This window comes from Dipodomys merriami, unplaced genomic scaffold (genome assembly GCF_024711535.1).
Source record: "Dipodomys merriami isolate MVZ:Mamm:240054 unplaced genomic scaffold, mDipMer1.0.p SCAF_7, whole genome shotgun sequence".
NCBI lineage: Eukaryota > Metazoa > Chordata > Mammalia > Rodentia > Heteromyidae > Dipodomys > Dipodomys merriami.
The window spans coordinates 69,689,948-69,717,173 of record NW_027206290.1 but is presented as its reverse complement, the minus strand read 5'-3'; the positions used below and the strand labels follow the sequence as shown (position 1 = coordinate 69,717,173).

Below are 27,226 nucleotides of genomic sequence, written 5' to 3'. Positions count from 1 at the left end.
GAATGAATGGAGTCCTACTGATCCATTTCACACTTCTGACTTCCACAGCTTTAAGAGAATAACTGTTGTTTTAAGCTACCACACTTGGGGTAATTTGTCATAGTACCAATAGGAAACCAACATAGCTAGCCACTGTTTAGTACACTCAGAAAACTATGAACATTGCTGGACACCGGCGGCTCATGCCTGTAATCCTATCCACTCAGGAGGCTGAGATCTGAGGATCACAGTTCAAAGCCAGCCTGGGCAACAAAGTCCGTGAGACTCTTTTTTTTTTTTGGATCTGGTTGTGGGGCCTGAACTCTGGGCCTGGGTGCTGTCCCACAGCGCCACTTCTGGCTTTTTTCTTTTTGCTTATGTGGTGCTGAGGAATCGAACCCAGGGCCTCAGGCATGCAAGAAAAGCGCTCTACCACTGAGCCACCCTTCCAGCCCCTCCGTGAGACTCTTATCTCCAATAAACCACTAGAAAACCGGAAGTGGTACTGTGGCTCAAGAGGTAGAGCGCTCACCTTGAGCTGAAGAGTGCAGGGACAATGCCCAAGCCCAGAGTTCAAGCCCAAGACTACCACCACCAACAATAACAAAAAAAAAACAAGAAAACTATGAACATTGAATCTTGCTTTTCTTTGCACTTCCAATCTCTGGGAACATCCTTCCCCTTTCTGATTTGTCATATAGCAAGAAATTTGGAACTGGAAGGACAGGGAAGCTGACTTTTTAGTAAAGCCTTTATCGTTTATTTAAATACTTATTTTCATTATTTAAAAATTTTAATATCTAAACTACAGTGAATTCAACCATATCAAGCAACAGAAATATCACTTTGGGATCTCTTGAGATTGCAGATTACTAGAGTCAAGAAGAGATTGTCCAGTCTAACCCACCCGCTTGACAAATGAGGAAGATGTGGCTGGAGCAAAGGGTGAGTGGGGAGAGGGAAGGGTGAAGGACTGTAGGCCATGCTGGAGCTACCGCATAGACACCATCTTGGCTCAGGTCCCGCCCTGCCCTGCCATCAAGGCTGCTGTTGGTACTGGCTCTCCGTGGCTGTGTAGAAGTCATCCAGCACACTCTGGATATACTCAAAGGTGGGCCGCTCCTCCGGGCGGTTCTTCCAGCAGCGTGTCATGATGTTGTAGAGCTCCACTGGACAGTGCTCTGGTCGAGGCATCCGATAGCCATGCTCCAGTGCCCGGATCACCTCTGGGTTTGACATCCCTAAGAAGGAGCCATGTAATTAAGAAAGGAAGATTGGGGGTTCTGGGGGTAGGGGATGGCACAACCATAGAGCATCTGCCTAGCGAATGTAAGACCCTAAGTTCAAACACTAGTACTGGCAAAAAATAAAGGAGGAGGAAGAGAAGAAGAAAAGAAGAAAGGAGGATTGGGAAACAGGAACATAGAGTGGATAAAAACTGGCTTTCCCCTAATAGCCATCAGTCTTCTCCCATCATAAATACCAGACAACCCTTTTCCCAGGCCCTTTGCTGCCAGGACCTAGACCTGACCCCCAGGTTTGGCCAAGAAGGAGGAAGGGGAGTCTGCTGAGAGATTTGTTTTTCCTCATAGGTTAAAATGGAGGCTTTGGGAGACACACCTACTTCTTTTGGACACTGAGAGAGGATGCAGTTCTTGGAGCTGCATCAGCCATCTGACCACATGGGGAAGATAAGCACAAAGAAACTAGCCCCAACAGTGCCAGAGTTCTTGGGATGAGGAATAATAACTTGTCTATTGTTTCTGCCCCTGTTATTTTTGTGACTTGCAGCTTCATGCAGTCAAGTGGAGGTCAATGTTCTGTTACCTGTTTTTTCACGAGTGTATTCACAAAACAAGTAGCCAGACTCAAGGGCACCCTGTGAGCAAGGCCCTTTTCTTGTTTAATGCTTTTAGTTAGCTCTAAGAATTAAGTGCTTATCATCTTCAATTTTATCAGTCTTGACATCCAAACTTAGTTATATGAGTACTTCCTAAACATCTTTACATGATGTCTATATAACACCTCAGGTTTTAAAAGGCTGATGCCGTGGTGCATGCTTGTAATCTCAGCCACAGAGTAAGACCTTGCCTCAAAAAATAACAACAAATGAACAACAAAACCTGGTTTACAGGAGAGCAAAGGGAGGACTAACAAGACACATGTAAGGTGCTCTTACAATCTGGATGTGGGCAGAGGTGGTAAGTTAAAAGTGTGCAGGCTTGGGCTTTGTTTTAGAGTCAAAAGGCAGAAGCTTGTGATTGCTTGGCTGTGGGGGACGGATGAGAAAGCAGGAAGGTTCAAGATGAAGGACACAGGTCTCAGATACAGTGAAAAGAGGGGTTATACTGTGAGGGAAGAACAGACAAAAGAAACAAAAGAATTACATAGTGCAGCCAGGCACTGGTGCACTGGTGGCTCACGCCTGTAATCCTAGCTACTCAGGAAGCTGAGATCTGGGGATCATGGTTCAAAGCCAGCCCGGGCAGGAAATGTCTGTGAGACTCTTATCGCCAATAAACTACTCAGAAAACCGGAAGTGGCGCTGTGGCTCAAGTGGTAGACCCTAGCCTTGAGCTGAAGAGCTGAGGGAGCACCCAGGCCCAGAGTTCAAGCCCCACAACTGACCAAAAAAAAAAAAAAAAAGAATCACATAGTGCATTGAAAGTATATTTAAAAAATAGCAAGAAAGAAAAAAACCGCTTGTATCCTTGTCTTGGGGTTCATTTTGCTTAACATCATCTTATATGGTCATATGTACATAGCTTTTGACCTGTTTTGCTTGTCCTAGACATGAACTATTTATTGCAAATAAGGGAAACCATGAGACCTATGTGTCTTTGGGCCTGGCTTACTTCACTCAGTATAATTTTTTCCAAGTCTTTCCATTTCCTAACATATGGGGTGATGTCATTCTTTCTGATGGAGGGATAGAATTCCATTCCATCCATCCATCCATCCATCCATCCATCCATCCATCCATATCATATTTTCTTGATCTACTCATCTACTGAGGGGCATCTGGGTTGGTTCCATATCTTAGCTATAGTGAATAATGCTGCAATAAACATGGTTGTGCTCATAGCTTTGGTTATGACCTTGTTTGTGATCATTTGGGAAAATGCCCAAAAGAGGGATGCTGGGTCATCGGAGAGCTCTATGTAGAGTCTTTTGAGGAACCTCCATACTGCTTTCCAAAGTGGTTGAACAAGTTTACACTCCCACCAACAATGCAGTAGGGTTCTCTTTTGGCCACATCCCCCTCCAGCATCTGTTGTTACTAGATTTCTTGATTATAGCCAGTGTCCTGCATCTTGTATATACATTTTATAATTTGGGGAGGGGAAGGGATATAACAAAATGCTTAAATAAGGATACAGGTTGATCCATTGTAACAATGAGATGTACAAGACACTATGTTGAAAACAAACTTTACAAGTTGGGGGGGGAAGAGTTGGGGAGGTGGGGAGGGAAGGGATGGTAGGGAAAAACAAAGGAGAAGGTAACAATGCTCAATAGGAAATGTACTTGTTACCCTACTCATGTAAGTGTAACCTCTCTGTACAGTATTTTTTTTTGGGGGGGGGGGTCCAGTCGTGGGGCCTGAACTCTGGGCCTGGGCGCTATCCCTCAGCTTTTCAGCTCAAGGCTAGCACTCTACCACTTGAGCCACAGCGCCACTTCCGGCTTTTTTCTTTTTGCTTATGTGGTGCTGAGGAATCGAACCCAGGGCCTCATGCATGCAAGGCAAGCGCTCTACCACTGAGCCACCTTCCCAGCCCATCTGTATAGTATTTTTACAATAAAAATATGTATAAAAATGAACTTTACAACTTGGGTTGGGGAGGTGGGGAGGGAAGGGATGGTAGGGGAAAAACAAAGGAGGAGGTAAGAATGCTGGATAGGAAATGTACTCATTACCTTACTCATGTAACGTAACCTCTCTGTACAGTATTTTTACAATAAAAACATACATATATAGATAGATAGATAGATAGATAGATAGATAGATAGATAGATAGATAGATAGATAGATAGATAGATACACACACACATATGAAAGAAGGAAGGTTCAAGGAAGATTTGGTAAATGGATGGTGGGACATCTAATAGAAATGGGAAAGGTGAAGGAAGTTTGAGGGAAGACCAAGATATGTAAGCATTATACCCATCTTTGGTCCTCAGCTCCACCCAGACCTGAGCTCCTCCCTGCCCTGGAGTTCCCGCCATATAGCTGGCCTCCCTCTCCTTCCACCCAGACCCACCTGAACTCCCATCTCCCTCACTTCCTACCCCAGACCCTGCTACCTAGATAGTGGAGGTCACCATGAACTCTCTCTCTTTCTGGGGGAAATATGGCTCCTCTAATAAACCTTGTAATTATCTTTCTCCTGTGCCTGCCTGCCTCTGCATGGTCTCCTGGGATGGATGTGATGGATCCTTTAAGATCTGTTTCATGGACACATTAAAAAGATAGACCATTGCCAGGCTGGGTTCTTGGAACAGCCCCAAGTTGATGCCCCTCTCCCTACCTGGGTAAGGGATCCGGCCGAAGGTGACAATCTCCATCAGCAGAATACCAAAGGACCAGACATCTGACTTGATGGTGAATGAGCCAAAGTTGATGGCTTCGGGAGCCGTCCACTTGATGGGGAACTTGGCCCCTGCAGGGTTATAGCACAGTAGAGTCAAGGGGAGTCTGGGGAACAGCGAGGGCTGAGCCTCTGCAAAGGTGGGGGGACAGGGCAGGGGCCACAGCAGCCAGCAGCTGCCCCCTGCAGAACAGCAATGGCCCTGCCACATGGCTGCTTTGTGGAAGCTTTAAGACAGATGGTGAAAGCCTGAGGAGTAGGCAGGGAATGTGGCACCGGAGGGTGCCCTCTTTGGGGGACCACTGCCCTGACTGAGCTCACGTCCCATCGAACTGTAACTTAGAAAGGGAGGGTCCTAGAAATCACAGGAGGTCTTCAGGGAGCCATAAGTCCAGCTCACAGCTAATACCCTGGCAGTGGGGGCCTCAGAGGTTTGCCTCAGGCTCTGGAGGGTCTCCTCCCTCTTCCCTTTCCTCCACCTGTCAGTGTTCGTATCAATTACATTATGACTGGTGATCGAGGTCTGTAAGATCCATAGTGCATTGAATACAGCTAACCTACTAAACACCCCAGCAGAACCACACAGAGCCTAAGAGGGAGAGAGTCTCAGATATTTGCCCTCTAAGTGGGAGCTCAGGCTCATCACAGCCTCCAATGGCTGATGGGAAACTAGAGCAGAGATCCAAACTCAAAATGGTAGACCTCTAGAGTTCCTTCCAAATGTAATTGTTTTATACCATTATAGAGTCAAAGAGTCATATGTTGAGCCAAGATAAGTCAGGACCTTTGGAATTTGGTAAGACCTACATTACAGTCATAATATTATATATTTAATCAATATAGAATTAAGTGTTGGGATTTTTTGGTGTGTATGTGTGTGCACCTACATCTATTTGTGTGTGTCTTTTCCTTAAGTTTGGATCTCAATAATTTTCTTTGTTTTCTGCTTATTCTCTCTTGTCTTAGGAATTATACATTCTACTTTCATCTTTTTTTAGGGGGGAGGGTCGGTCATGGGGCTTGAACCCTGGGCCTGGGTGCTGTCCCTCAGCTCTTCAGCTCAAGGCTAGCACTCTACCACTTGAGCCATAGTGCTACTTCCGGCTTTTCTGTTTATGTGGTGCTGAGGAACTGAAGCCAGGGCCTCATGCATGAGAGACAATCACTCTATCACTGAGCCACCTTTCCAGCCCCATCTACTTTCATCTTTTTGAGTTTAAACTTTCTTTTTTATAAGTCATGACAAATATGAAATAAAGCATGCAACTCTTTAAGGCACCAGTAGTCTCATTTTTTTGTGTGTGCATGTACATAGGTATACATGCATGTGTATATGTGTGTGTGTGTGTGTGTGTGTGTGTGTGTGTGTGTGTGTGTTGTGCTGGTCCTGGGTCTTGAACTCAGGGCCTGAGCCTCTTTATTTATGGCTAGAGCTCTATCACTTGATCCACAGCTCCACTTCTGGATTTTTGATGATTAATTAGAGATAGAGTCTCACAGAGTTTCCATCTGGGCTGAATCATGATCCTCACATCTCAGCCTCCTGAGTAGCTAGGATTACAGGCTTGAGCCATCTGGGCAAGCTACATTCAGATTGTACGTATGTACATGTCCTTGTATTCACCTTCTGATTCTGGAGGAGAATGCATTCAGTATTTTAGGAGGTCCCTTCCACATCCCACATCTCCCCATCAATACCTCCAGCCTGTTCTCACCTCTGTGGACAGAAATGAAATTTACATTCTTCCCCTTTACAGCTTCTAGTGCATAGACCATGAAATCCACTCAAAGTGCAATTTAACAGCTTTTTATAATATTCACAAAGTTGTGAATTTTAGGACATTTTGTATCACACCTCCAAAACACCTCATAGCACTCACTTCCTTTCTTGCCAGCTCCTGTCCCAGCCCTAAGCAGCCAGTGATTCATATCCTGCAAACACTGGGAAATGTACAGCCTGGGTTTTCATAGAGCATGACATTGTTGAGGCTCACGTAGATTTTAGCATCATTCCATATGTCATTTTACTTTATGACTGTGTTAGTTTCCATTGTTTGGAGGGTCCACATGGTTTATCTATTCATCCATTGGTGGACATTAATTAAAGTTTTTTTCCTTTTTTTATTATTAGGACTATTGCTGCTATGGAACAACTTTTTTTTTTTGGTTGGTCGTGGGGCCTGAACTCTGGGCCTGAGAGCTGTCCCTTAGCTCTTCAGCTCAAGGCTAGCATTCTACCACTTGAGCCACAGCACCACTTCTGGCCTTTTCTGTGTATGTGGTGCTGAGGAATCGAACCCAGGGCCTCATGCATGCAAGGCAAGCACTCTACCACTAAACCACCTTCCCAGCCCCTGGAGCTGCTGCATTTGAGTTTCATTATCAATAGAACTAATCAGTATCTGCTTGTTTTGTTTGTTTTTTGTTAGTCATAGGGCTTGAACTGGGGGCCTGTACTGTCCCTGACCTCTTTTGCTCAAGGCTAGCCCTATACCACAGTGCTACTTCTGGTTTTCTAGTAGTTAATTGGAAATAAGAGTCTCTGGGACATTCCTTTCTGGGCTGACTTTGAATGGCAATCCTCAGACCTCAACTTTCTGAGTAGCTAGGATTATAGGTGTAAGCAACCAGCTCCCAGCTTTCTACTGTTTTTTTGTTTGTTTTTGTCTGGCTACTTTTTAATATTGTGTCTTCAAGAGTCATTGTTTACTTGTAAGTGGTAATGGTGTATTCTTGTCATTTCTATATTCTGTGACTAAACTACAATTTGCATATACTGTGTGGGGGCAGTTTTTGTCTACTGTGCCCAAAGTTGTTCTTACCTTTCATTTCATCATGAACTTGCCTAAGTCTAAAATGGATCTTTACATCTCAAACTGCTCTGCAATTTTTCTCTTGAAGTCCCAGTGAGACAGGTCCAAGAAATTCTGCACAAGAACCCACTTCCTGAGCTTAATAATGCAGAGGTCACACTGGGATGGATGCCTTTTCCAGGCATCCACTCTCAACACATAAAGCCCATCCAATTAGGCACGTGGGCAGCATTCCTTACCTTCCCGAGCCGTGTACTCGTTGTCTTCAATGATCCGGGCCAGGCCGAAATCGGCAATCTTACACACCAGCGATGCAGAGACCAAGATATTGGCAGCTCGGAGGTCTCGGTGAATATAGTTCCTGCGCTCGATGAAGGCCATGCCTTCTGCGATCTGCATCCAAACAGATGCCCTCATCCTCAGACCTGCCCACCCCAGGAGATTCCTACCCAGAAGCAAAAGGGACCATGACCAAGTGGGACAAAACTAAAAAAAAAATCTACACAGCTCCCCTCCCCCTTTTTTGTCCAAAGGGTCCTAGGATTAGGCTGACATTTCTCTACCCATCCAGGCTGGATGTTGGGGGGGGGTGGTATTTCCTCAAGGCCTGGTTCAGTTTGAGGGGCTTCTTTAGAGTTCTGAAACTCAAGAGAACACTTTGAAATGTCCTCAATGAAAAAGGCAGCTGATTAATTTATGTAGTATCCTCTCTCTCTCTCTCTCTCTCTCTCTCTCTCTCTCTCTCTCTCTCTCTCTCTCTCTCTCTCTCTCTCTCTCTCTCTCTCCAGGATGTCATGAGAACTTTCACTACTTCCCCTTCTGAGGAAAACCTAGAATCCTGCATTATTTGGCATTATCTCTTGTGCCTAGATAGGCAAAATTCATTTGTTCATTACACAAATCCTTGGAGTGTCCAGTCTGAGCAGGACATATATGGGTGGTGAGTCAGGCCCAGTTTCTGCATTATAGAGGAAAAGACAAGAGGGAAGACAGGACAGGAAGTGCAGAGAGCTTGTTAGATTAGGTGGTGAGGAAGTTACTTTGTGGGGGTGGAATTTTAGCGAAGATTGCAATGATGGTAAAAATAAGAATGTTCTAGTCATGGAGAACAGTAGGTGCAAAGGCCCAGAGATAGGGATGAGCTTGGGTGTTCACAGAACAGCACGGAGGCTAGGTGGCTGTGCAGAAGATGGAGCACTGAAATGAAGAGAGGGGCCACCAGTCACAGCCTGGCAGGCCAGGAAAGGAGGCTGGAGTTGTGAAAACAGACTGAGCAGCGCATGATGTGATCTGTTGTACATTTAAGATCCTGTGGCTGCTGTGTGATTAGCAGACTGTGGAGGGGATTCTGACTCCAGGATTCTAGAAGCTTCTGGTAGAAAGGCAAGTGATTGTGCCTTCTAAATGTTTTTCTTTCAAGCATTTGGACAAAAGAAATGGATGAAGAACCTTTTGCTACCCAGAGAACAGCACTTGACAGTTTACAAACAGGCCTGGGAGTTCTTTGAGGCAGGAATCATGATGATCTGTTTTACAGAGTAGACATGTGTTTGAATCAGGAAAACTCTGAATGTGAGACTTAAACCTAGGCTGTACCGTGTCCCCCCCACCCCCACCCCCACTTAGTACCCCTCCTTGCTTCTTGACACCTCACAACTTCAGGACCCACACACTGAGAGTGGTGAACTTGCAGAGAGTGGACAGCAGGGGGCACCAGAGGCAGTAGGATCTGAGGTCCAGACTTGAGAACAAAACCTGGAGGATGCCAAGTCCTCCCCAACCCTTCACCCAGGGAAGCACCCATCAGGGTGCACCTCACTTCACCTCAGGTTTCCCTAGCTGCGGAAGCCAGCACACAAAATCATGAGAAATATTAACTGGTGCTGTTGCAAGCTGCTAAGATTGGGGTGGTCTGTTATATGAGAATGGACAACAAAACCTCCACTCTGTAGAGATGACATGAGTGAGCATGGACAGGGTCAGTGCATAGGAAGAGCAATCTGAGATGGGCTACTGCTGGCTCACTCCTGTAAAACCTACCTACTCAGGAGACTGAGATCTGCAGATCGCAGTGCAAAGCCAGCCCAGGCAGGAAAGTTTGTGAGATTCTTTTTTTTATTTTTGTCGGTTGTGGGGCTTGAACTCGGCTTGGGCGCTATCCCTGCACTCTTCAGCTCAAGGCAAGCGCTCTACCACTTGACCTACAGTGCCACTCCCGGTTTTCCAGTGGTTTATTGGAGATAAGAGTCTCATGGACTTTCCTGCCCAGGCTGGCTTTGAACTGAGATCCTCAGATCTCAGCCTCCTCAGTAGCTAGGATTACAGGCATGAGCCACTGGCACCTGGTGAGATTCTTTTTCTACAAACACCAAAAAAAAAAAAAAAAAAAAAAAAACAGAAGAAAGCTGTGTCTCCAGTGGTAGAGTACTAACCTTGGGGGTTAGGGGAAGCTAAGGGACAGCACTCAGGCCCTGAGTTCAAGCCTTAGAATTTACACACAAAAATGAACACTCAGCCACCATGGATCTGGTTCTGCTTCCACAGACTCAGCCAAGTACACGTAGAAAAGATTATAGGATAGGACATCTGCACTGAACCCTTACAGACCTTTTCCTTGTCAACCTGAGCAGCCCAGTAGAACAGCGAATTTACATGCATTTACATCAGCTTAGGCATAAGTCATCTGGAGATCATTTAGAGTCTATGGGAAGATATGCATCGCTTATTCGCAAGTACTACATCCTTTATTGCTGTTCTTTTGAAACAGGGGCTTAAGTACCCTCGTTGGCTTTGAGCTCTTAATCCTGCCTCCATCTTCCAGACTTGGGATGATAGGTGTGCACTACCACACTGGCTCTTGCCATCTGTGGATTTTGAGATTTATGGGGTCCTAAACTATTTTTTTTTTTTTTTGCCAGTTCTGGGGCTGGAACTCAGGGCCTGGGCACTTTCCCTAAGCTTCTTTTGCTCAAGGCTAGCACTCTACCACTTAAGCCCCAGAGCCATTTTTGCCTTTTCTGTGTATGTGGTACTGAGGAATCAAACCCAGGGCTTCATGCATGCTAGGCAAGCACTCTACCACTAAGCCACATTCCCAGCCACTCCTAAACTTTTTACCTAGCACTCAACAATTGTTAACTTTTATTTTTGTTATTATTGTATGTCTTGGATAAATAACTGAATTATCCTCTCCCACCTCCCTATTCAGACACTCACCTGGGCAGAGAAGTCAATGAGCTTCGGCAAGGGCTGTTTGCTTCCTTCATCACTTTTCAAAAAGTCCAGCAGGCTTCCTGTGTGGGGGAGAAAAGAAGGAATACTGACCACTCCTGTAACTTTAGTGTGTGATCAAAACTTTTTTCCCAGGCTATACAAGGCAGCTCATGCTATAATCCCAGCTACTTTGGGAAGTGGAGGTCAGAAGGATTGTGGTTTCAATCCAGCATGGGCAAAATGTTAGCAAGACCCCACCTCAAAAAAAAAAAAAAAAAGAAATTAGGAGCCTGGTGCTGATGGCTCATACCTGTAATCCTAGCAACTGAGGAGGTGGAGATCTGAGGTCTCCCAGTTTAAAGCTAGCTCGGACAGGAAAGTCCATAAGATTTTTTTTTTTTGGTCGGTTGTGGGGCTTGAACTCTTGGCCTGGACATTGTCCTTCAGCTCTTCAGCTCAAGGCGAGCGCTCTACCACTTGAACCATAGTGCCACTTTCGGCTTTTTCTGTTTATGTGGTGCTGAGGAATCGAACTCAGGCCTTCATGCAAGCGAGGCAAGCACTCTACCACTGAGCCACCTTCCAACCCCTCCATGAGATTCTTATCTCCAACTAATCACCAGAAAACTGAAGTAGGGCTATGGCTCAAAATGGTAGAGTGCTTGTCTTAAGCAGAAGAGCTCAGGGACAGCACCCAGGTGTTGAGGTCAAGCTCCAGGATGGGAGGAAAAAAAATCTTTTGAGACTTTCCTGCCCAACCTGGCTTTGAACCATGATCCTCAGATTTCAGCCTCCTGAGTAGCTAGATTTTTTTTTTTTTTGGTCAGTTGCAGGGCTTGAACTTGGGGCCTCTTTGTGTTCCCCTTTCAGCTTTTTTGGTAGTTAATTGGAAATAAGAGTCTCCCAGACTTTCCTGCCTGGGCTGGCTTTGAACTGTGATCCTCAGTTCTCAGCTCCTTGAGCTTCTAGGATTACAGGCATGAGTTACCAGTGCCCAACCAGCTATGTGACTGAGTTCTTTGTGTTACTATCTTACCTAACCATATTTGTATGGGTATCAACTCCTTGCCTTTAGTAAGGCTCCAGGGAGCCCTGTAGCTTCTTTAACTCTTTGAAGCCATTCTATAACCTTCATTGTGAAGTTGCATGTATGATCTGAGAGTTAACTAGTTCTTAAGACTGAACCTCCCCCCCACAAAAACCTGTTTGCCAATGGCTTGTGGCTATCAAATGAAATCAATAGTACTTGACAAATTAACCCCAACAAAATTGATGTTGCTTGTGAATTGATTGCTACTCATTGAACTCAGACACTGTAGAACGAGGTAAGCATGTCTGTCTACCTTTCTGACATAGCTCAATCACAATATCTGCCACAAACCCGTAACAAAGTCCTTCCCCTCTCCCTGCATTTCCCATGGGGCTCTGGCTCACCACCCTCCTTCAAAGTCCCCTGGTACTCTCTCCCTGAGATCCTTTCACCTGGTTTCACCCAATGAACCAGCACTGGCCATTCGTGCTCATGAGGACTTGTTGGAAGAGCCATGAGACTCATGTCAAGGTTGCCTCTGAGTGTGCAGTGGGCCAGCATGGGCCACACCCAGGCTCCCAGCACACCCACCTTTGGCCATGAACTCTGTGACTATGTAGATGGGCTCCTGGGTGACCACGGCGTGCAGCTTCACCAGCTTGTCGTGCTGCAGGGTTTTCATCAGGTTGGCCTCTGCCAGGAAGGCCTCCACCGACATGCTCCCTGGCTTCATGGTCTTCACCGCCACCTTGGTGTGCTTGTTATAGGTGGCTGGATAGGGCGGCCAGCAGGGAAGGTGGTTAGAATCCATTGCCTTACCCCTGACCCTGAAAAGCCAGCTGTGGGCTCACCTCCCCCGGGCAGCCTTCCCTTAGAGAGGGAAGCAGATACCAGCTTTGGCCTCAGACAGGGGTGGGGCACTGGGAGGCTGGTTGCTTACTTCCTAAGTGTGGGCACTTAAGCAGCTACAGTTTCCTCCTCTGCAAAGTTGAAATAATAAATACTCCCTTTGGAGGGAGTATAGTAAAATAGAACCTTAATCAAAAAATGAGAAACTTAGCCTGGCACCTGTGGCTTATGCTCATAATCTTAGCTACTCAGGAGGCTGAGATCTGAGGATTGCTGTTCAAAGCCAGCCAAGACTGGAAAGTCTGTGAGATTCTTATCTCCAGTTAACTACCAAAAGGCTGGAAGTAGGTAGCTCAAGTGGTAGAGCACCAACTTTGAGTGAAAAAAAAATGGTAAAGGACACTACTCAGGCCTTAAATTAAGCTTCAGTACTGGTACACACACACTTAAATGTTTCCACTTGTACAGGGGTGATGTACTATATTTGTAAGGTCTTATCTACGTGAGTTTGATTGAAGAAACTAGTAAAGTTCTCTAAATAAAAAAAATGTAGCCCGGAGCTGGTGGCTAACCTCAGTAATCCTAGCTACTCTAGAGGATGAGATCAGAGGATCCTGGGTTCAAAGCCAGACCAGGCAGTAAAGTCTGTGAGATTCTTATCTCCAATTAACCACCAAAAAGCCAGAAATAGAGCTGTAGTTCAAGTGGTAGAGAACTAGCCTTATGCAAAAAAAGCCCAGGAACAGTGCCCAGGCCCTGAGTTCAAGCCTCATGACCACCACTACCACCAAAAAAGTAACCTTCATCTACCACTTGGCTCTGTCTCTGTCTGTCTGTCTGTCTGTCTGTCTCTCTCTCTCTCTCTCTCTCACACACACACACACACACACACACCATGCACCACCTTAGCCTTAACAGTTCACATTGAAATCACTATTCCTCCAATCCCGCCTCGATACCCAGCAAACTTTGTCACTTATTTAATGCCTATGCATGTAGCTCAGTCCCTCACATCCCCACCATCCACTACACCACCGGGCAATGCTATTCCTGCACCTATCTCATTCTGCTTCCTCTCTGGGATCTTCTCAATCTTATAATCCAGAATCATCATCTCCTGCACTAAGAGCTTAGTACTTCCTATGACTTTTTTCTTTTTTTTTTTTCTTCTTTCCCTCCCCCCTTTTTTTGTCATGGGCCTTGAACTCAGGGCCTAGGCATTGTCCCTGAGCTCTTTTGCTCAAGGTTAGAGCTCTACCACTTTGAGCTATAGTGGCTCTTACGGTTTTCTGGTGGTTAATTGGAGTTAAGAGCCTCACACACTTTCTTGCCTAGGCTGGCTTTGAATTGTGATTTTCAGATCTCAGCCTCCTGAATAGCTATGATTACAGGCATGAGCACCCATCCTGACATTTTTGTTTTGTTTGGTTCTCCAGTCTTACCTTTCAGATCTGTCTTATTTTCCTTTCCATAGTCATCCTTTTGGGCAATGTCTGGCACATAGTAGGCCCACAACAAATGTAATTGAAGTACACGTTTTCTTTTTGTGTTTTGTATCTTGAGACAAGGCTTCACTATATAACACAGGCTGGCCTTAAACTTATGATCCCTTGCCTCCATAAATCTCCCAAACTCTGAGATTGCAGGTGTGTACCACTGCACTCTGCTTGAAAAACATGCATTTTGAGCTTATTCTCTCAGGCTGAATTTTGCATCCCTTCAGGCTGTCTCCCTTCCTTGAGGGCCCCCAGTAGAGTAGTAAACACAGGGGTAAGCACTAAGCACAAGAACAGCAGGGACGGGATGTGCCTTCTGGGTGCTGCATAACATCTAGCATGCTGCTGGATGTGTGGCAGGCCACGAGGACGGCGTGGCCCTCGGTTGCCAGTGTTGAACTCACCTGCAAGTTTCCAAGCTGTTTTCCCACAGTTAATTTTTCTCATCCAACAAGGCCCCTGACTATACCGACTCCACCTGGAACATTGTCCAGGTTCATAAGGGGTGTAAGGGAGAGGGGAGGCTCACTCCAGGACATTTACTTCCTAGACTAGAAGGAAGTTTTGGGCCCATGTGGCCTGAGCTTGAGGCAAAACAGTGTTTGCATAGCAGGACAATTTGGTTTGTTATCAGAGGAATTGGTCATTTACAGTTATTCAAATCTCTTCTGCTGGGGTGGTATGGCCCACAAGGTGTTCCTGACCTCCCTCTGCCTCTCCCTGTCCCTGCCAACCCCTCCCTGCTGGGCTCGTGGGCTCTGGCCCAGGATCCTTACCCATCCAGACTTCTCCAAACTGCCCTGCTCCAAGCCTCTTCTCCAGCTTGAGGGATTCCCGGGGGATCTCCCAGGCATCTTTCTCCCATGGCTTTTGTGGCTTGGGGGTCTTGCAGGGCACCGACAGCTTCTGGCACAGTCCATCTTTCCCCTCTGAAACAGAATCCCCTGGTCTGCTGAGGGCCACACAGCTGCACAGGCAGCCAGAGATCTTCTTGGAGACCTCCTAACTGGTGCCCTCTCATCTGGTCCAGGCGCCACCTGCGTTCATCATCAGGGACATTCCCAAGAGAGCAGAGCATGACCTCTTAGTGTCCTCCACCCTCTGGCACCACAAGCCTAAGTCTTTGGGAGAATCTATAGACCATCCATCTTGGGAGAGTGAGGAAGGCCTGAGTGGGTGAGGGGGTGGAAGGGACATGCGTCTGGCCCATCAGCAGGGGGTGTGGCCTCTGGCAGGACTCACTCTTGTAATGGTCCACAAGCTCCTGAAGTGTGCTGAAGGTGCTCCTTGGGGAGATGTAGAAGCCCCCGCTGTCCAGCGTCCGGATCTTATAATGCTTCACTGTGTCTCCTTGCTGGGGGTCAAAGTCTCGCACAGACAAGGAGTAGCTTCCTGTATTGGTTGGAGAGAATCCCCTCAGAAGGGCACCCGAGGGCCTGACCACCCCGTGCCCAACACCCTGATACCCTCTAAGGTCACTGCTGGCATCATCTGGACACCTGGCCAGAAGCAGGCAAGAGTTAGAGTGAGGGTGGACAGGCCGGCTAGGTGCTCGGGCCGGGTCTGACATGTGCAGCTGTGAGACCTAGGGTGAGTGACTTCATCACCTCTGGGCACCTCAGTGTTCTCATCTGTAAAATGGGAGGAGCTAGGTCTGCTCACCTTATCCCATTGCCTGAGGATCCAAAGAGTAATGCTTGTAAAAGACAAACAGTAGTGCTGTGTGCCTTTGACCATGCCACCCACTTCTTTTCATGATAGCACAGTATCAAATAGGATTTGGGGGGGAGTTTAAATTGTTGAATGAGGGCTGGGAAGGTGGCTCAGTGGTAGAGCGCTTGCCTTGCATGCCTGAGGCCCTGGGTTCCATTCCTCAGCACCACATAAGCAAAAAGAAAAAAGCCAGAAGTGGTGCTGTGGCTCAAGTGGTAGAACGCTAGCCTTGAGCTGAAGAGCTGAGGGACAGTGCCTAGGCCCAGAGTTCAGGCCCCACGACCGGACCCAAAAAAAAATATTATTGAATGACTAACAGTCGACCACACATGCCAGGCAAAGTATGAATGAACAATGAACAGGAATAACATTCATTTGGATACATGTTATAATTATTTGAATGATATGATTTTATTTGTGGTCGTGGGGCTTGAACTCAGGGCCTGGGCACTGTCCCTGAGCTTTTTTGCTCAAGGCTAGCACTCTACCACTTTCAGCCACAGCTCCTCTTCCAATTTTTTTTCTGGTGGTTAATTGAAGATAAGAGTCTCATGGCCTTTCCTGCCTGGTCTGGCTGTGAATTGCGATCTTCAGATCTCAGCCTTCTGCATAGCTAAGATTACAGGCATGAGCCACCAATGCCTTGCTGAATGATATGATTTGTTATACCAAAGGACTTCATGGGGTTCAGATTTTATACTACTATAAAATCTGTTTACAGATGAGAAACTGAGGACCAGAGAGGTGAAACAACTCACCTGTAGTCACACAGCTGATACATGACACAACTGGGGTTCAAACCCAGGTAGTTGGCTCCAAGACCCCCTTCACCACTCTGCCTTAGTCCAGGTGAGGCTGGCTTGACTGATGTGTGGAGTGGGAAGAATGGAAAGCAGCAGGATGGGACTGAGGGGCTACCTGCTGCAGGTCACCCCACTACGCCCCAACTTCGGAAGGGCTGTGAATGCTGAATCCAGCTCCTTTTCCTGGTTTCCCTGTTCCTGTCTGCAGGATGGACCAGCTGGCTTCCAGCTGCTCTGGACATAGCTCAAGAGAAGTTTCCCTGGGCTGTATGTGGCTATACTTTTTGTCCCAGTTTCCTGGGGGTGGTGTGGGTGATGGAAGGGTTTGTTGGGAGGGAGAAAATCCAGTCTAAACAGACAGTGACCGCAACACCGGCTTGCAGGCCTCACCAATTCAGATAGCCAGGGCAAAGTGGCAGCCACACAGGGGCCTTCCAGCAATGTCCCCCAAACAGTTTGTTTCACAATACTGTGAGGTCACAGGTCCATGTGGATCCTGCAGTTCTGAATGTAAACCCACGTCTCACAGGCAAAGGTATTTTGTGCAGGGAAGGCTTGAAATCACCAGCATCCTGCATGCATGTCCTTGGGAAAGTAACATGGCTGATGTGGGGTAAATTACCCGATCATTTCCAGGCCCTGTTCTTGCTCTAGTTGCCCTCCTAGCACAGGCATCTGAATTCTGTCTTCTACCATGTACCTGCCTCCAGGAAGCATTTAAGAGTCTGGCTTAGTCTCCCTGTACCCCCGCCACCCCCCTCCATTTCCTTGTGTGGGGAGCAATCAGTCTGTAGACATATATGTTGTGATGGATTTTTTAAAAATACAGGCTAGTGAAGGTCAGGTCTCGGCAGGATAGTGTGTGTGTGTGTGTGTGTGTGTGTGTGTGTGTGTGTGTGTGTGTGTGTGTGTGTGTTTTCAAGGCCCAAACACCATGCTGTGATTGTTTCCCTTGACCTAAATCTGCAACTACGAGGGTTAAGGAGGATCCAAGCCAGGCACTGAACCCCAGCAGTCCCTGCTTCAAGGTCAGGTCTCGGCAGGATAGTGTGTGTGTGTGTGTGTGTGTGTGTGTGTGTGTGTGTGTGTGTGTGTGTGTGTGTGTGTGTGTGTGTGTGTGTGTGTGTGTGTGTGTGTGTGTGTGTGTGTGTGTGTGTGTGTGTGTGTGTGTGTGTGTGTGTGTGTGTGTGTGTGTGTGTGTGTTTTCAAGGCCCAAACACCATGCTGTGATTGTTTCCCTTGACCTAAATCTGCAACTACGAGGGTTAAGGAGGATCCAAGCCAGGCACTGAACCCCAGCAGTCCCTGCTTCAAGCCGCAGCCATGAACCTCTGGCTGAGTTGTTCTGCATTTCCCAAGGGAGGGTGGTAGAATGGAACCCAGGGCTAAGAACCAAGTGGGGAGGGCAGCTGTCACCTTTGGTGGTCTCGCTATCTCTGATCATGAAGGAGCCAAGCATGTTGCCTGGAGTTAGTAGGTGTCGCTCTGCGTCCTTCCGGCTGACCTTCTTGAAGAACCACCTGATGGGATGAAGACACAGTGAAACTGGGTAAGGGGCTGGGGGTGGGGAGGGGATGGCTCTGGCTCTCACAGGGCACCTGCCAGATACACACGCTGGGCTTCCTGCAGCAGCAGCATTTCACTGTAGGATTTTTATTTTTTTTATTTTTTGTTGATCATGGGGCTTGAACTCTGGGCCTGGGCATTGTCCCTCAGCTCTTCAGCTCAAGGCTAGTGCTCTACCTCTTGAGCCACAGCACCACTTCCTGTTTTCTGAGTGGTTTATTGGAGATAAGAGTCTCACAGACTTTCCTGCCTGTGATCCTCAGATCTCAGCTTCCTGAGTAGCTAGGATTACAGGTGTGAGCCACTGGCGCCTGGCTGAGGCCATTTTTTTAATCCACTGTGATCAGGCATCTGAGCTCTGCAGATTCCACAAGTGTCATGTGACCATGGGGAGGGACCCTGGTGGTCTTCCTAGCGCAGGCCTGAGCTTGCTTTGCTTCAGCCAACCCTTTCCCACATAAATTTCTGAGCTAAAAGGTGAGATTTGCAGGATTTTTACAAGGGTGAAGGGTTTTGCTCAAGAGTTAGAATGCCTGCTTTGTGTGAATTCCAGAGTTCAAGCCCCAGTATTACCCACCCCCCATTCTTGCTAGACCCCACCACCACCAAAAAAAACCCCTAAACTTCAGACCACGTCCTGGGGACTTCTCATTCTTCCTGGATATTTGGGATATTGGATGAAGCAGTCCTAACTGCTGAGTGTATTCCCATCCTCACCAAGGTGAGGAACAGCTCACATACTGTGATTGCAAACGCCCCAGAACACAGGTCAGCAGGCCCCTGGCCTGTTATAAACCTTCTGTGTAGCTTTGAGCAAATTGTGTTCCCTCTCTGGGCCTCTGTTTCCTGTTTCCTCTGTAATCAACAGGATAGGAAAACAGCTAATACCCACTGAGGTGTTTTGTTTTGTTTTGTTGATTTTTTGGTACTGAGGTTTGAACTCAAGGCCTCATACTTGCTCTGCTTATTTGCTCTGCTGGTGTTCTACTGCTCATGCTACATCTCTAGCCCCACTTTTCACTGGTTATTTTGGAGATGGAATCCTATGGACTTTTCTGCCAGGGCTGGCTTTGAATCTTGATCCTCCAGATCTCAGCTTCCTAAAGAGCTAAGGATTACTGGGTTGGGAAGGTGGCTCAGTGGTAGAGCGCTTGCCTTGCATGCTCGAGGCCCTGGGTTCAATTCCTCAGCACCACATAAGCAAAAAGAAAAAAGCCGGAAGTGGCGCTGTGGCTCAAGTGGTAGAGCGCTAGCCTTGAGCTGAAGAGCTGAGGTACAGTGCCCAGGCCCAGAGTTCAGGCCCCACGACCGGACCCTCCCCCCCCCCCCCCCGCAAAAAAAAAGAGCTAAGGATTACAGGCCTGAGCCACGGATGACCCAAGTACTCTATGAAATTGTCACCTTTATTATTCTGATTTTATAGGCAAGGAAACAAAGAACTGAATGGACAAGTACGTTTCCCAGGGCTGCACAGATGGAAGTTGTAAAGGCAGGTTTGAAATCTCAACAGCCCAGAGCAGGAGCCCTCATCCTGTGATGGAGGCAGACAGAGGCAGACAGTGCAGATGCCAACAAGCAAAGCAACATCACTGCTTCTACAAGAAAGAGCTACGAGGTATCCACCTAAGAGAGGCTTCTCTACAATCTGAAGATGGAGCCAGCAAAGCCAAGCGCCTCAGAAGGTGTGCTAAGCAGGGCAGGGAAGATGGATGTGCAGGGTCCTGGAATGGGAACAGGTTGGCCCCACTCACACTTCCTTCTAGAAGCCTGGAATGGAATACTTACTCTTCTGTCTCTAGAGAGTTAACACGGGCCACATAGTTGCTCGGAATGTAGCCCTCTTTCCCAGTGGCCAAGGATCTCGCCTTCCACCAATCCTCAGACCTGAAGGACAGGAGGGAAAAAAGGCTCAGGGGGCAGCACGACCATCCTTCAGTCCCCTTTGGCCCACTTCTTGGCTTAGACTCTCCCCCACTACAGAATCCGGAGAGTAAGGGGCGGGAGGTGACTGTCCTGGCCCCTAGCTTGTGCACCTTGACCCTGATTCCCGGGGGTCTGGAGGGAAGCCTGGCCTCTGATTCACAGCCCCAGTCTGGGCTTCAGCCTCTCTTCTTCCTGGACATATAGATCAAGGCAGGGATGAGCGTGTGGGAAGCTAAGCCAGCGCTTAGTGTCCACTGTGATGGACAGGAGGGGGAATTGGATCCCAAGATCTGCCCATGCAGAACCAACTTCTCTTCTTGAGATTCAGAATATCCTGGACCCTATTCCCACTCCCTGATGGCAAAGACCAGAAGTCGAAGGTAACAAACTCAGAGATGCAAGCCCAAGGCTTGATAACCAGAGCCCAGGGAAGGCGTGTTTCCACATGTTCAGTACTTTGGAAATGTAGCCTTAGTAAGGGCACAACTTCCAGGGTGGGCCCAAACCTTCTCCCTGGTTATGTTCAGACTCTCCACGGTCATGTACTCCTTACACAAGAGAGTCAATCAGGTCCTTTTTATTTGCTTGGCGGTACTGTGGTTTGTGCTCTGCCTCTTGGAACCAAGCTCCAGGCTCCCCCCTCTCCTTTTTTTTTTTTTTTTTTTTTTGCAGAGAGTGTCTTGTGCTTTGACCCAGGGCTGGCCTCAGACTCTGATCCTCCTATTCCTCTCTGCCTCAAGAGTAGCTAGGATTACAGGCATGTACCACCACACCTGGTCCTATCAGGATCTTTATTGAAGCACAAAAAGGAGTCTAACTGGACACTGGAGGTGGGTACGTATTAGGGCAGCAGGCTGGGGACTCACTCCTCCAGGACCACCAGCTGGTCCCCCTTCTGGAAGCTGAGGTCTTCACGGTGAATGGCCTCATAGTCATACAGGGCAACCACGATGATGTCCTCAGAGCCTGCCAGGAAGGGAGATGGGAGTGGTAAGGCTCTATCCCAGGCCTCCCACAGCCTGGGGCGCCCCTTGCCAGCCCCAGCTCTGCTATGAATGAGGAGCCCACAAACTAAGTCTAAAGACAATTTTGTTCATGCTACTAAGCAAGGGATCTAGAAACCCCAGAGCCTGGGCAAAGAACTTCAGAGACCATTTAAGGAATTTTTCAAGGATGGTTTTGACTCTCGTCTTGAATGAGGGCCTAACCTAACCCTCTCTGCTTGGTGCATACCCACCTGCTTCCTGATAATCATCATCCGCAAAGCCTGGAGGTTTACCATTGTTGGTGTTTGGCCCCTGAAGAAGAGATGGAAGAATGCCATGAATCAGAGAGTGTGAGGAGCCTGTGGTGGAAAAGGATACCCAGGAATGTCTCATCCTAGGCCCTGTGTCGTAGGAAGAGGCCTGGAGAAGGGTCAGAACATACCTGGGTCACACAGCCTATTTGGGGGCACAGCTAGAATAAGGATCAGAGTTATGGCCTCTGCCTTTGGTCTTGAAGATACTGGAGAATACTGGGATACTGGGTTAATTATTTTTTTTAATGTGTGGGATGGTCCTGGGGCTTGAACTCAGGGCCTGGGTGCTGTCTGTCCCTGAGCTCTTATGTTCAAAGCAAGCACTTTATCTCTTGAGCCACGGATCCACTTTGGGCGTTTTCTGGTGCTTAATTGGAGAAAAGCGTCTCATGGACTTTCCTGTCTAGGCCTCAAACTATGATCCTCAGATCTTAGTCTCCTAATTAGCTAGGATTACAGGCATGAGCCACTGGTGCCTGGCTTGACTTTTTTTTTTTTTTTTTTTGGTACTGGTAATGGGATTCAAACTCAGGGCCTTGAGTTCCCTCTTGGCCTTTTCCACTCCAGGCTGATGCTTTATCACGTGAACCACACCTTCACTTCTGACTTTTTGCTGTTAATTGGACATGAGTGTCTCACAGACTTTTCTGGTGGGGCTGGCTTTGAACTAGGATTCTCAGATCCTGACTAAAGGGGTAAACTTGTCCCCTTCCTTCCTTCCTTCTTTCTTTCCTTCCTTCCTTTCTTTCTGTCTTTCTGTCTCTCTTTCTTTCCTTTTTCTTTCTCTCTTTCTCTCTTCCTTTCTTCTTTCTTGTCAATCATGGGGCTTGAACTCAGGGCCTGAGTGCTGTCCATGAGCTCTTTGCTAAAGGGTAGCACTCTACCATTTGAGCCACAACGCCACTCCCTGTTTTCTGGTGGTTAATTAGAGTTTCCTGGAGAAGCCGGGCACCAGTGGCTCATGCCTGTAATCCTAGCTACTCAGGAGGCTGAGATCTGGGGATTGCAGTTCAAAGCCAGCCCGGGCAGGAAAGTCCATAAAACTCTTATCTCCAATAAACCACTCAGAAAACTGGAAGTGACACTGTGGCTCAAGAGATAGAGTGCCAGCCTTGAGCTGAAGAACTGAGGGACAGTGCTCAATCCCAGAGTTCAAACCTCACAACTGACAAATAAAAAATTAAAAAAAAAAAAGAATTTCATGGATTTTCCTGCTTAGGCTGCCTTTGAAACATGACCCTCAGATCTCAGCCTCCTGAGTAGCTAGGATCACAGGCATGAGCCACTGACATCCAGCACATTTTTTTTTAAATTTTTAATGACTTGTGCTACATATGTCATTAGACGTTTACTCGAAGGGAATAGCTTAGGAAACACTACGGAACAAACACACTTGGGAAGATTCACAAAGGTTTTGAGCAGTACTTCAGGGCTTCTCAAACTGATATGAGCCCCTATGAGCCAGCTTCGCAGGAGGGCACAAGGATTAGCTGAAAATTGCATCCTTTTAGTGTCATGCCCAGATAGGACGGAGACTGGTTTTGTGTGTGTCTGTAGTGGGGGTGTTTCGCCTCCTGTCTGTGACAAATGAGAGGGTCTTTGAGAGCCCGGGGGGCCTCAGTACAGAAGGGGCCCTGGGGACCACCCAGCTTAGAAGAGGAGCAGACCCAGGAGTGACTGCTCAAAGTATCTCAGGCTGTCCTTACAGTGGTCAAGTGCAAAGAAAGGCAGCTGTCTCATCATTCTCTCCTTTCCAGAACTGTCCAGAGCTAGGAAGTACCCTTGGAGAAGGGCAACAGGGCAGGAGGGAGCCAGGGGTTCTCATACCAGGGAGGTGGTAGCAAGGATAGAGGCCTGGGGTCGTGGCTTTACTTTATTCTCTACAAGCTGACAGGGGTGCAGGGAGCAGGTATGTTTGGAGCAAGCTATGAGGGAGGCTGGGAATCCAGGGAGGAAGACTGATGGAGTCTCAGGACTCTATAATTTTTTTTTTTGCCAGTCCTGGGGCTTGAACTCAGGGCCTGGGCACTGCCCCTGAGCTTCTTTTGCTCAAGGCTGGTGCTCTACTACTTGAGCCACAGTGCCACTTCTGGGTTTTTCTGCTTATGTGGTACTGAGGAGTCAAACCCAGGACTTCATACGTTCTAGGTACATTCCCAGACCCTAAGGTACCGGAACAAAATGGGGGCACATACCCTACCTCAGGAGACTCCGCAACAGCAATTTCAGATGAGGGGGCAGACCACAGGGCCTCAAAGCGGAACAGCTCTACATTCTGGGGCTGCAAAGTCGGGGCTCCCGGGCTTTGCACTGTGTGACCTCTTTAGGCCTCAAGCCTCCTGGCTGTAAGGGGCCTAAGTCCTGCTGCTGGGCACTGGCTGGTTAGGACCCACCCAGTGTCTGGATCACAGCAAGCGCAATGGGACACTGCCCCGGCTGCTGTCAGTATTCCCAGCCACTGCTGGCTCTCAGGTCCTTACCATTACGAAGATGATGGCAACCACTATACTTGCATCTTGAATCCTGGCTCTTTCCATGCTAACTGTGGGGCCTCAGGCAACTTATTTAGCCTCTGTGCCTCATCTGTCAGATGGGTAGAATTCAAAGTGCTTCCTTTGGGAGGACCATAATGAGGACAGAGCGTGTAAACACTCCTAAAGAACTTGCTTAACCTGAGCTAAGCACCGAGTGCGGAAGCAAACACTTCTAATACTATTCCTAGTTCTCACGAGGCTGCTAAGTACCATTGCTGCTGTTGTTGTTGGTGGTGGTGGTGGTGTGTGTGTGTGTGTGTACGTGTACCTGCCAGTACTGGGGCTTGAACTCTGGGCCTAGGCACTCTCCCCTTCTGGCTTTTTGCTATTAGTTGGAGATAAGAGTCTCTCAGACGTTTCTGCCTGGGCTGGCTTTGAACTGCAATCCTCAGATCTTAGCCTTGTGAGTAGTTAGGATTTCAGGCATGAGCATTGTACTGGACTTCTTGTTGCTATCTTGCCAGGACAGTTACTGTGTCCATGTAGGACACCACACTGCCTTCAGTTACAGTCTTCCTCACCAACCAGACCTTCTTGGCTGGAGGCCTGCTAGGTGTCTCCCTTTCCCTACCCCTCCCCCCCCACACACACACAGTTTGGTGGAGCCCCAGCTGGGGACCCAAGGCTTGTGTCAAGGGACAAGAAGTGGCTTCCTTGCTTAGGAGGTGGAATGTGGGCTATTAGGCCACAGTTGATGCCACCTTGCCCTGTGCCACCCTGTGAAAAGACACTGTGAGCCATGTCACATGTCCTATGCAGCCACTGGCTGCCAGGCCCCTCCCCGGCTCACCATCTTGCTGGATGAAGTGGGGTCTGGCACATACACAGGATTGTGCGGGTTGGTGTGTGGCTCCGTTTTCCAGGCCTTGCCTCCCTCCCGTAGGAACTTGGACTTCTTGCACCCCATCCTGCAGCAGAAGGAAGGAAACTCAGGTTGTGCAGGGCCAGGGCACCTCCTGGGGCTGCATCCCAGGTCCAGAGGTACAGCTCCCACTGGCTCTCCCAGCCCTGACACCCAGGCCAGCCCCTGACCTCAGTGACGCTGACCCAGACACTACAAGCTGTCATGGTCCTGGGTACCAAGGCCCAGCGAGCTGGGAATTTTATTCTGTGTGTAAGTGTGAGGCTAATGTCAAGGTCACAGGAAGAGCTGTGGAGCACAGGAGGTGTGGATGGTGGGCGCTGGGTCTGAAAGCCTGAGCTGGTCAGGGTGAGAAAGCACAGGTGTGCAGAGCCCACTGTAAAGGAAAGCTCTGCTATTAGTAAGCAGTGAGTCGCAAAGATGAGCGTAGCACCCACTATCCAGCTAAATAATGACCACAGCATCAAACTCCTCACATCCCTTTATAATTGGTTTCTTCCTTCTTTCCTTCTTTTTTTCCTTCCTTCCCTCTTCCTCTTCCTCTCTTCCTCTCTTCCTCTCTCTCTCTCTCTCTCTCTCTCTCTCTCTCTCTCTCTCTCTCTCTCTCTCTCTCTCTCTCTCTCTCTCTGGCAGTTGTGGGGCTTGAAGTCTGAGCTTGGGCGCTGCCCTAAGCTCTTCAGCTCAAGGCTAGCACTCTACCACCTGAGCCATAGCACCAGTTCTAGTTTTCTTGGTGTTGAAAGTGCAAAGGCCCTGAAGCTAGGTGAGCTCGGAGAGAGGAGGCTTGGCAAGCAGATCAGTGTGGCTGGAGCTTGCAGGTAGGGGACAGGATGTTGTTTGTGCCACTGGTTAAGGTGATAAATTTTATGTTGTACGTATTAAAAAACAAAAAATAAAAAACGAGGGACCTGGAGTGCAGCTCAGGGCGGAAACACTTTTCCAGTGTGCACAAGGCCCTGGAATTAATCCCTAGCACCACAAAAACAAAACAGAAGGAAAAACCTAAATTACTATTTAGGGATGTCAATGATAGAGCCAGACAAAGATTCCTAAAACACTTTTGAGGTGAAAAAGTCAACCACAAGATGTGAATAATATTAAACTACTGTGGTAAGTTGAATGTGTGCATGTGTTCATAGGAAAAGCAACCAATGCTTATGGTATGAGAACAGGGTAAAATAGGTTTTAAGAACAGGAAAGCATTGAATAGATTACAATTTGAGGAAAGTCAGGGCCATCCCTAAGAAGAAATATCAAGAAACTATTTGAAGGAGCTTAAAAATATGAAAGCACATAAAGATTCAAAAAGGGCTGGCATGCACGGTGGGAGGAACCACCATGAAAAGCAGCCTAGAATGGATCTGCAACTGCAGTGGAACACTAGATTTATCTGAGCCTCCTATTAGGCAAATAAAAATGGAAACTTGCATCTATCATGGTAAGATTCCAGGAAACAGCAATTTGTTGATAGACAAATATTTTGGAGTTACTAAATTCAAGAAAAAAAAATGGTCCCCAAACTCAGGGCCTGGGTGCTATCCCTGAGCTTATATGCTGAAGTCTAGTGCTCTACCACTTGAGCTATAGCTCTGGTACTTTTGGAAGCTAATTGGAGATAAAAGTCTCACAGACTTGCCTGCCTTGGCTGGCTTCAAACCGTGATCTTCAGATCTTAGCCTCCTGAGTAGCTAGGATTACAGGCATCAGTCACCAGCACCTGGTTCAAGCAAAAATTTACCATGGATCCTCCTGTAAAGGTACCTGAACAGGCACCGGTGCTCATGCCTGTAATCCTAGCTACTCAGGAGGCTGAGATCTGAAGATCTCAGTTCAAAGCCAGCCCAGGCAGGAAAGTCTGTGAGACTCTTATCTCTAATAAACCACTAGAAAACCAGAAGTGGAGCTGTGGCTTAAGCGGGAGAGCACTCGCCTTGAGCTGAAGAGCTGAGGGATAGTGCCCAAGCCCAGAGTCCAAGACCCATGACCAAGAAAGAAAGAAAGAAAGAAAGAAAGAAAGAAAGAAAGAAAGAAAGAAAGAAAGAAAGAAAGAAAGAAAGAAAGAAAGAAAGAAAGAAAAAAAGAAAAAGAGAAAGAGAATGAGAGAAGAAAGAAGGAAGGAAGGAAGGAAGGAAGGAAGGAAGGAAGGAAGGAAGGAAGGAAGGAAGGAAGGAAGATGAAGCTGGGCGCCAGTGACTCATGCCTGTAATCCTAGCTACTCAGGAGGCTGAGATCTGAGGATTGCAGTTCAAAGCCAGCCCCAGCAGTAAAGTCAGTGAGACTCTTATCTCCTGTAAATCACTCAGAAAACCAGAAGTGGTTCTGTAGCTCAAGTGTAAGAGCTCTCACCTTGAGCTGAGGGACAGCTCCCAGACCCAGAGTTCAAGCCCCACAATGGACCAAAAAAAAAAAAAAAAAACCTGAAATGGAGCATCTATGGCTCATTCCTGTAATCTTAGCTATTCAGGAGGCTGATATCTGAGTATCACAATTCAAAGCCAGCCAGGGCAGGAAGATCCATGAGACTCTTAGCTCCAATAAACCACCAGAAAATCA

General features: G+C 47.7%; 1 protein-coding gene across 1 annotated transcript in view; it reads right to left on the bottom strand.

Moving 5' to 3' along the window:
* Positions 1-716: 716 nt before the first annotated feature.
* Hck (HCK proto-oncogene, Src family tyrosine kinase) overlaps positions 717-27,226 on the bottom strand; it is a 35,693-nt gene continuing 9,183 nt past the window's right edge. Inside the window, exons 2-13 of the mRNA XM_070007025.1 lie at positions 24,602-24,719; positions 21,215-21,275; positions 20,844-20,943; positions 19,840-19,938; positions 17,905-18,008; positions 15,215-15,364; positions 14,749-14,901; positions 12,219-12,398; positions 10,601-10,677; positions 7,624-7,777; positions 4,512-4,643; positions 717-1,220 (exon numbers count right to left, since the gene is read on the bottom strand). Of these exons, the coding sequence (XP_069863126.1) occupies positions 1,018-1,220; positions 4,512-4,643; positions 7,624-7,777; positions 10,601-10,677; positions 12,219-12,398; positions 14,749-14,901; positions 15,215-15,364; positions 17,905-18,008; positions 19,840-19,938; positions 20,844-20,943; positions 21,215-21,275; positions 24,602-24,718 (1,530 nt within the window). The 5' untranslated portion in view covers position 24,719 and the 3' untranslated portion in view covers positions 717-1,017. The remainder of the gene's footprint in view (positions 1,221-4,511; positions 4,644-7,623; positions 7,778-10,600; positions 10,678-12,218; positions 12,399-14,748; positions 14,902-15,214; positions 15,365-17,904; positions 18,009-19,839; positions 19,939-20,843; positions 20,944-21,214; positions 21,276-24,601; positions 24,720-27,226) is intronic.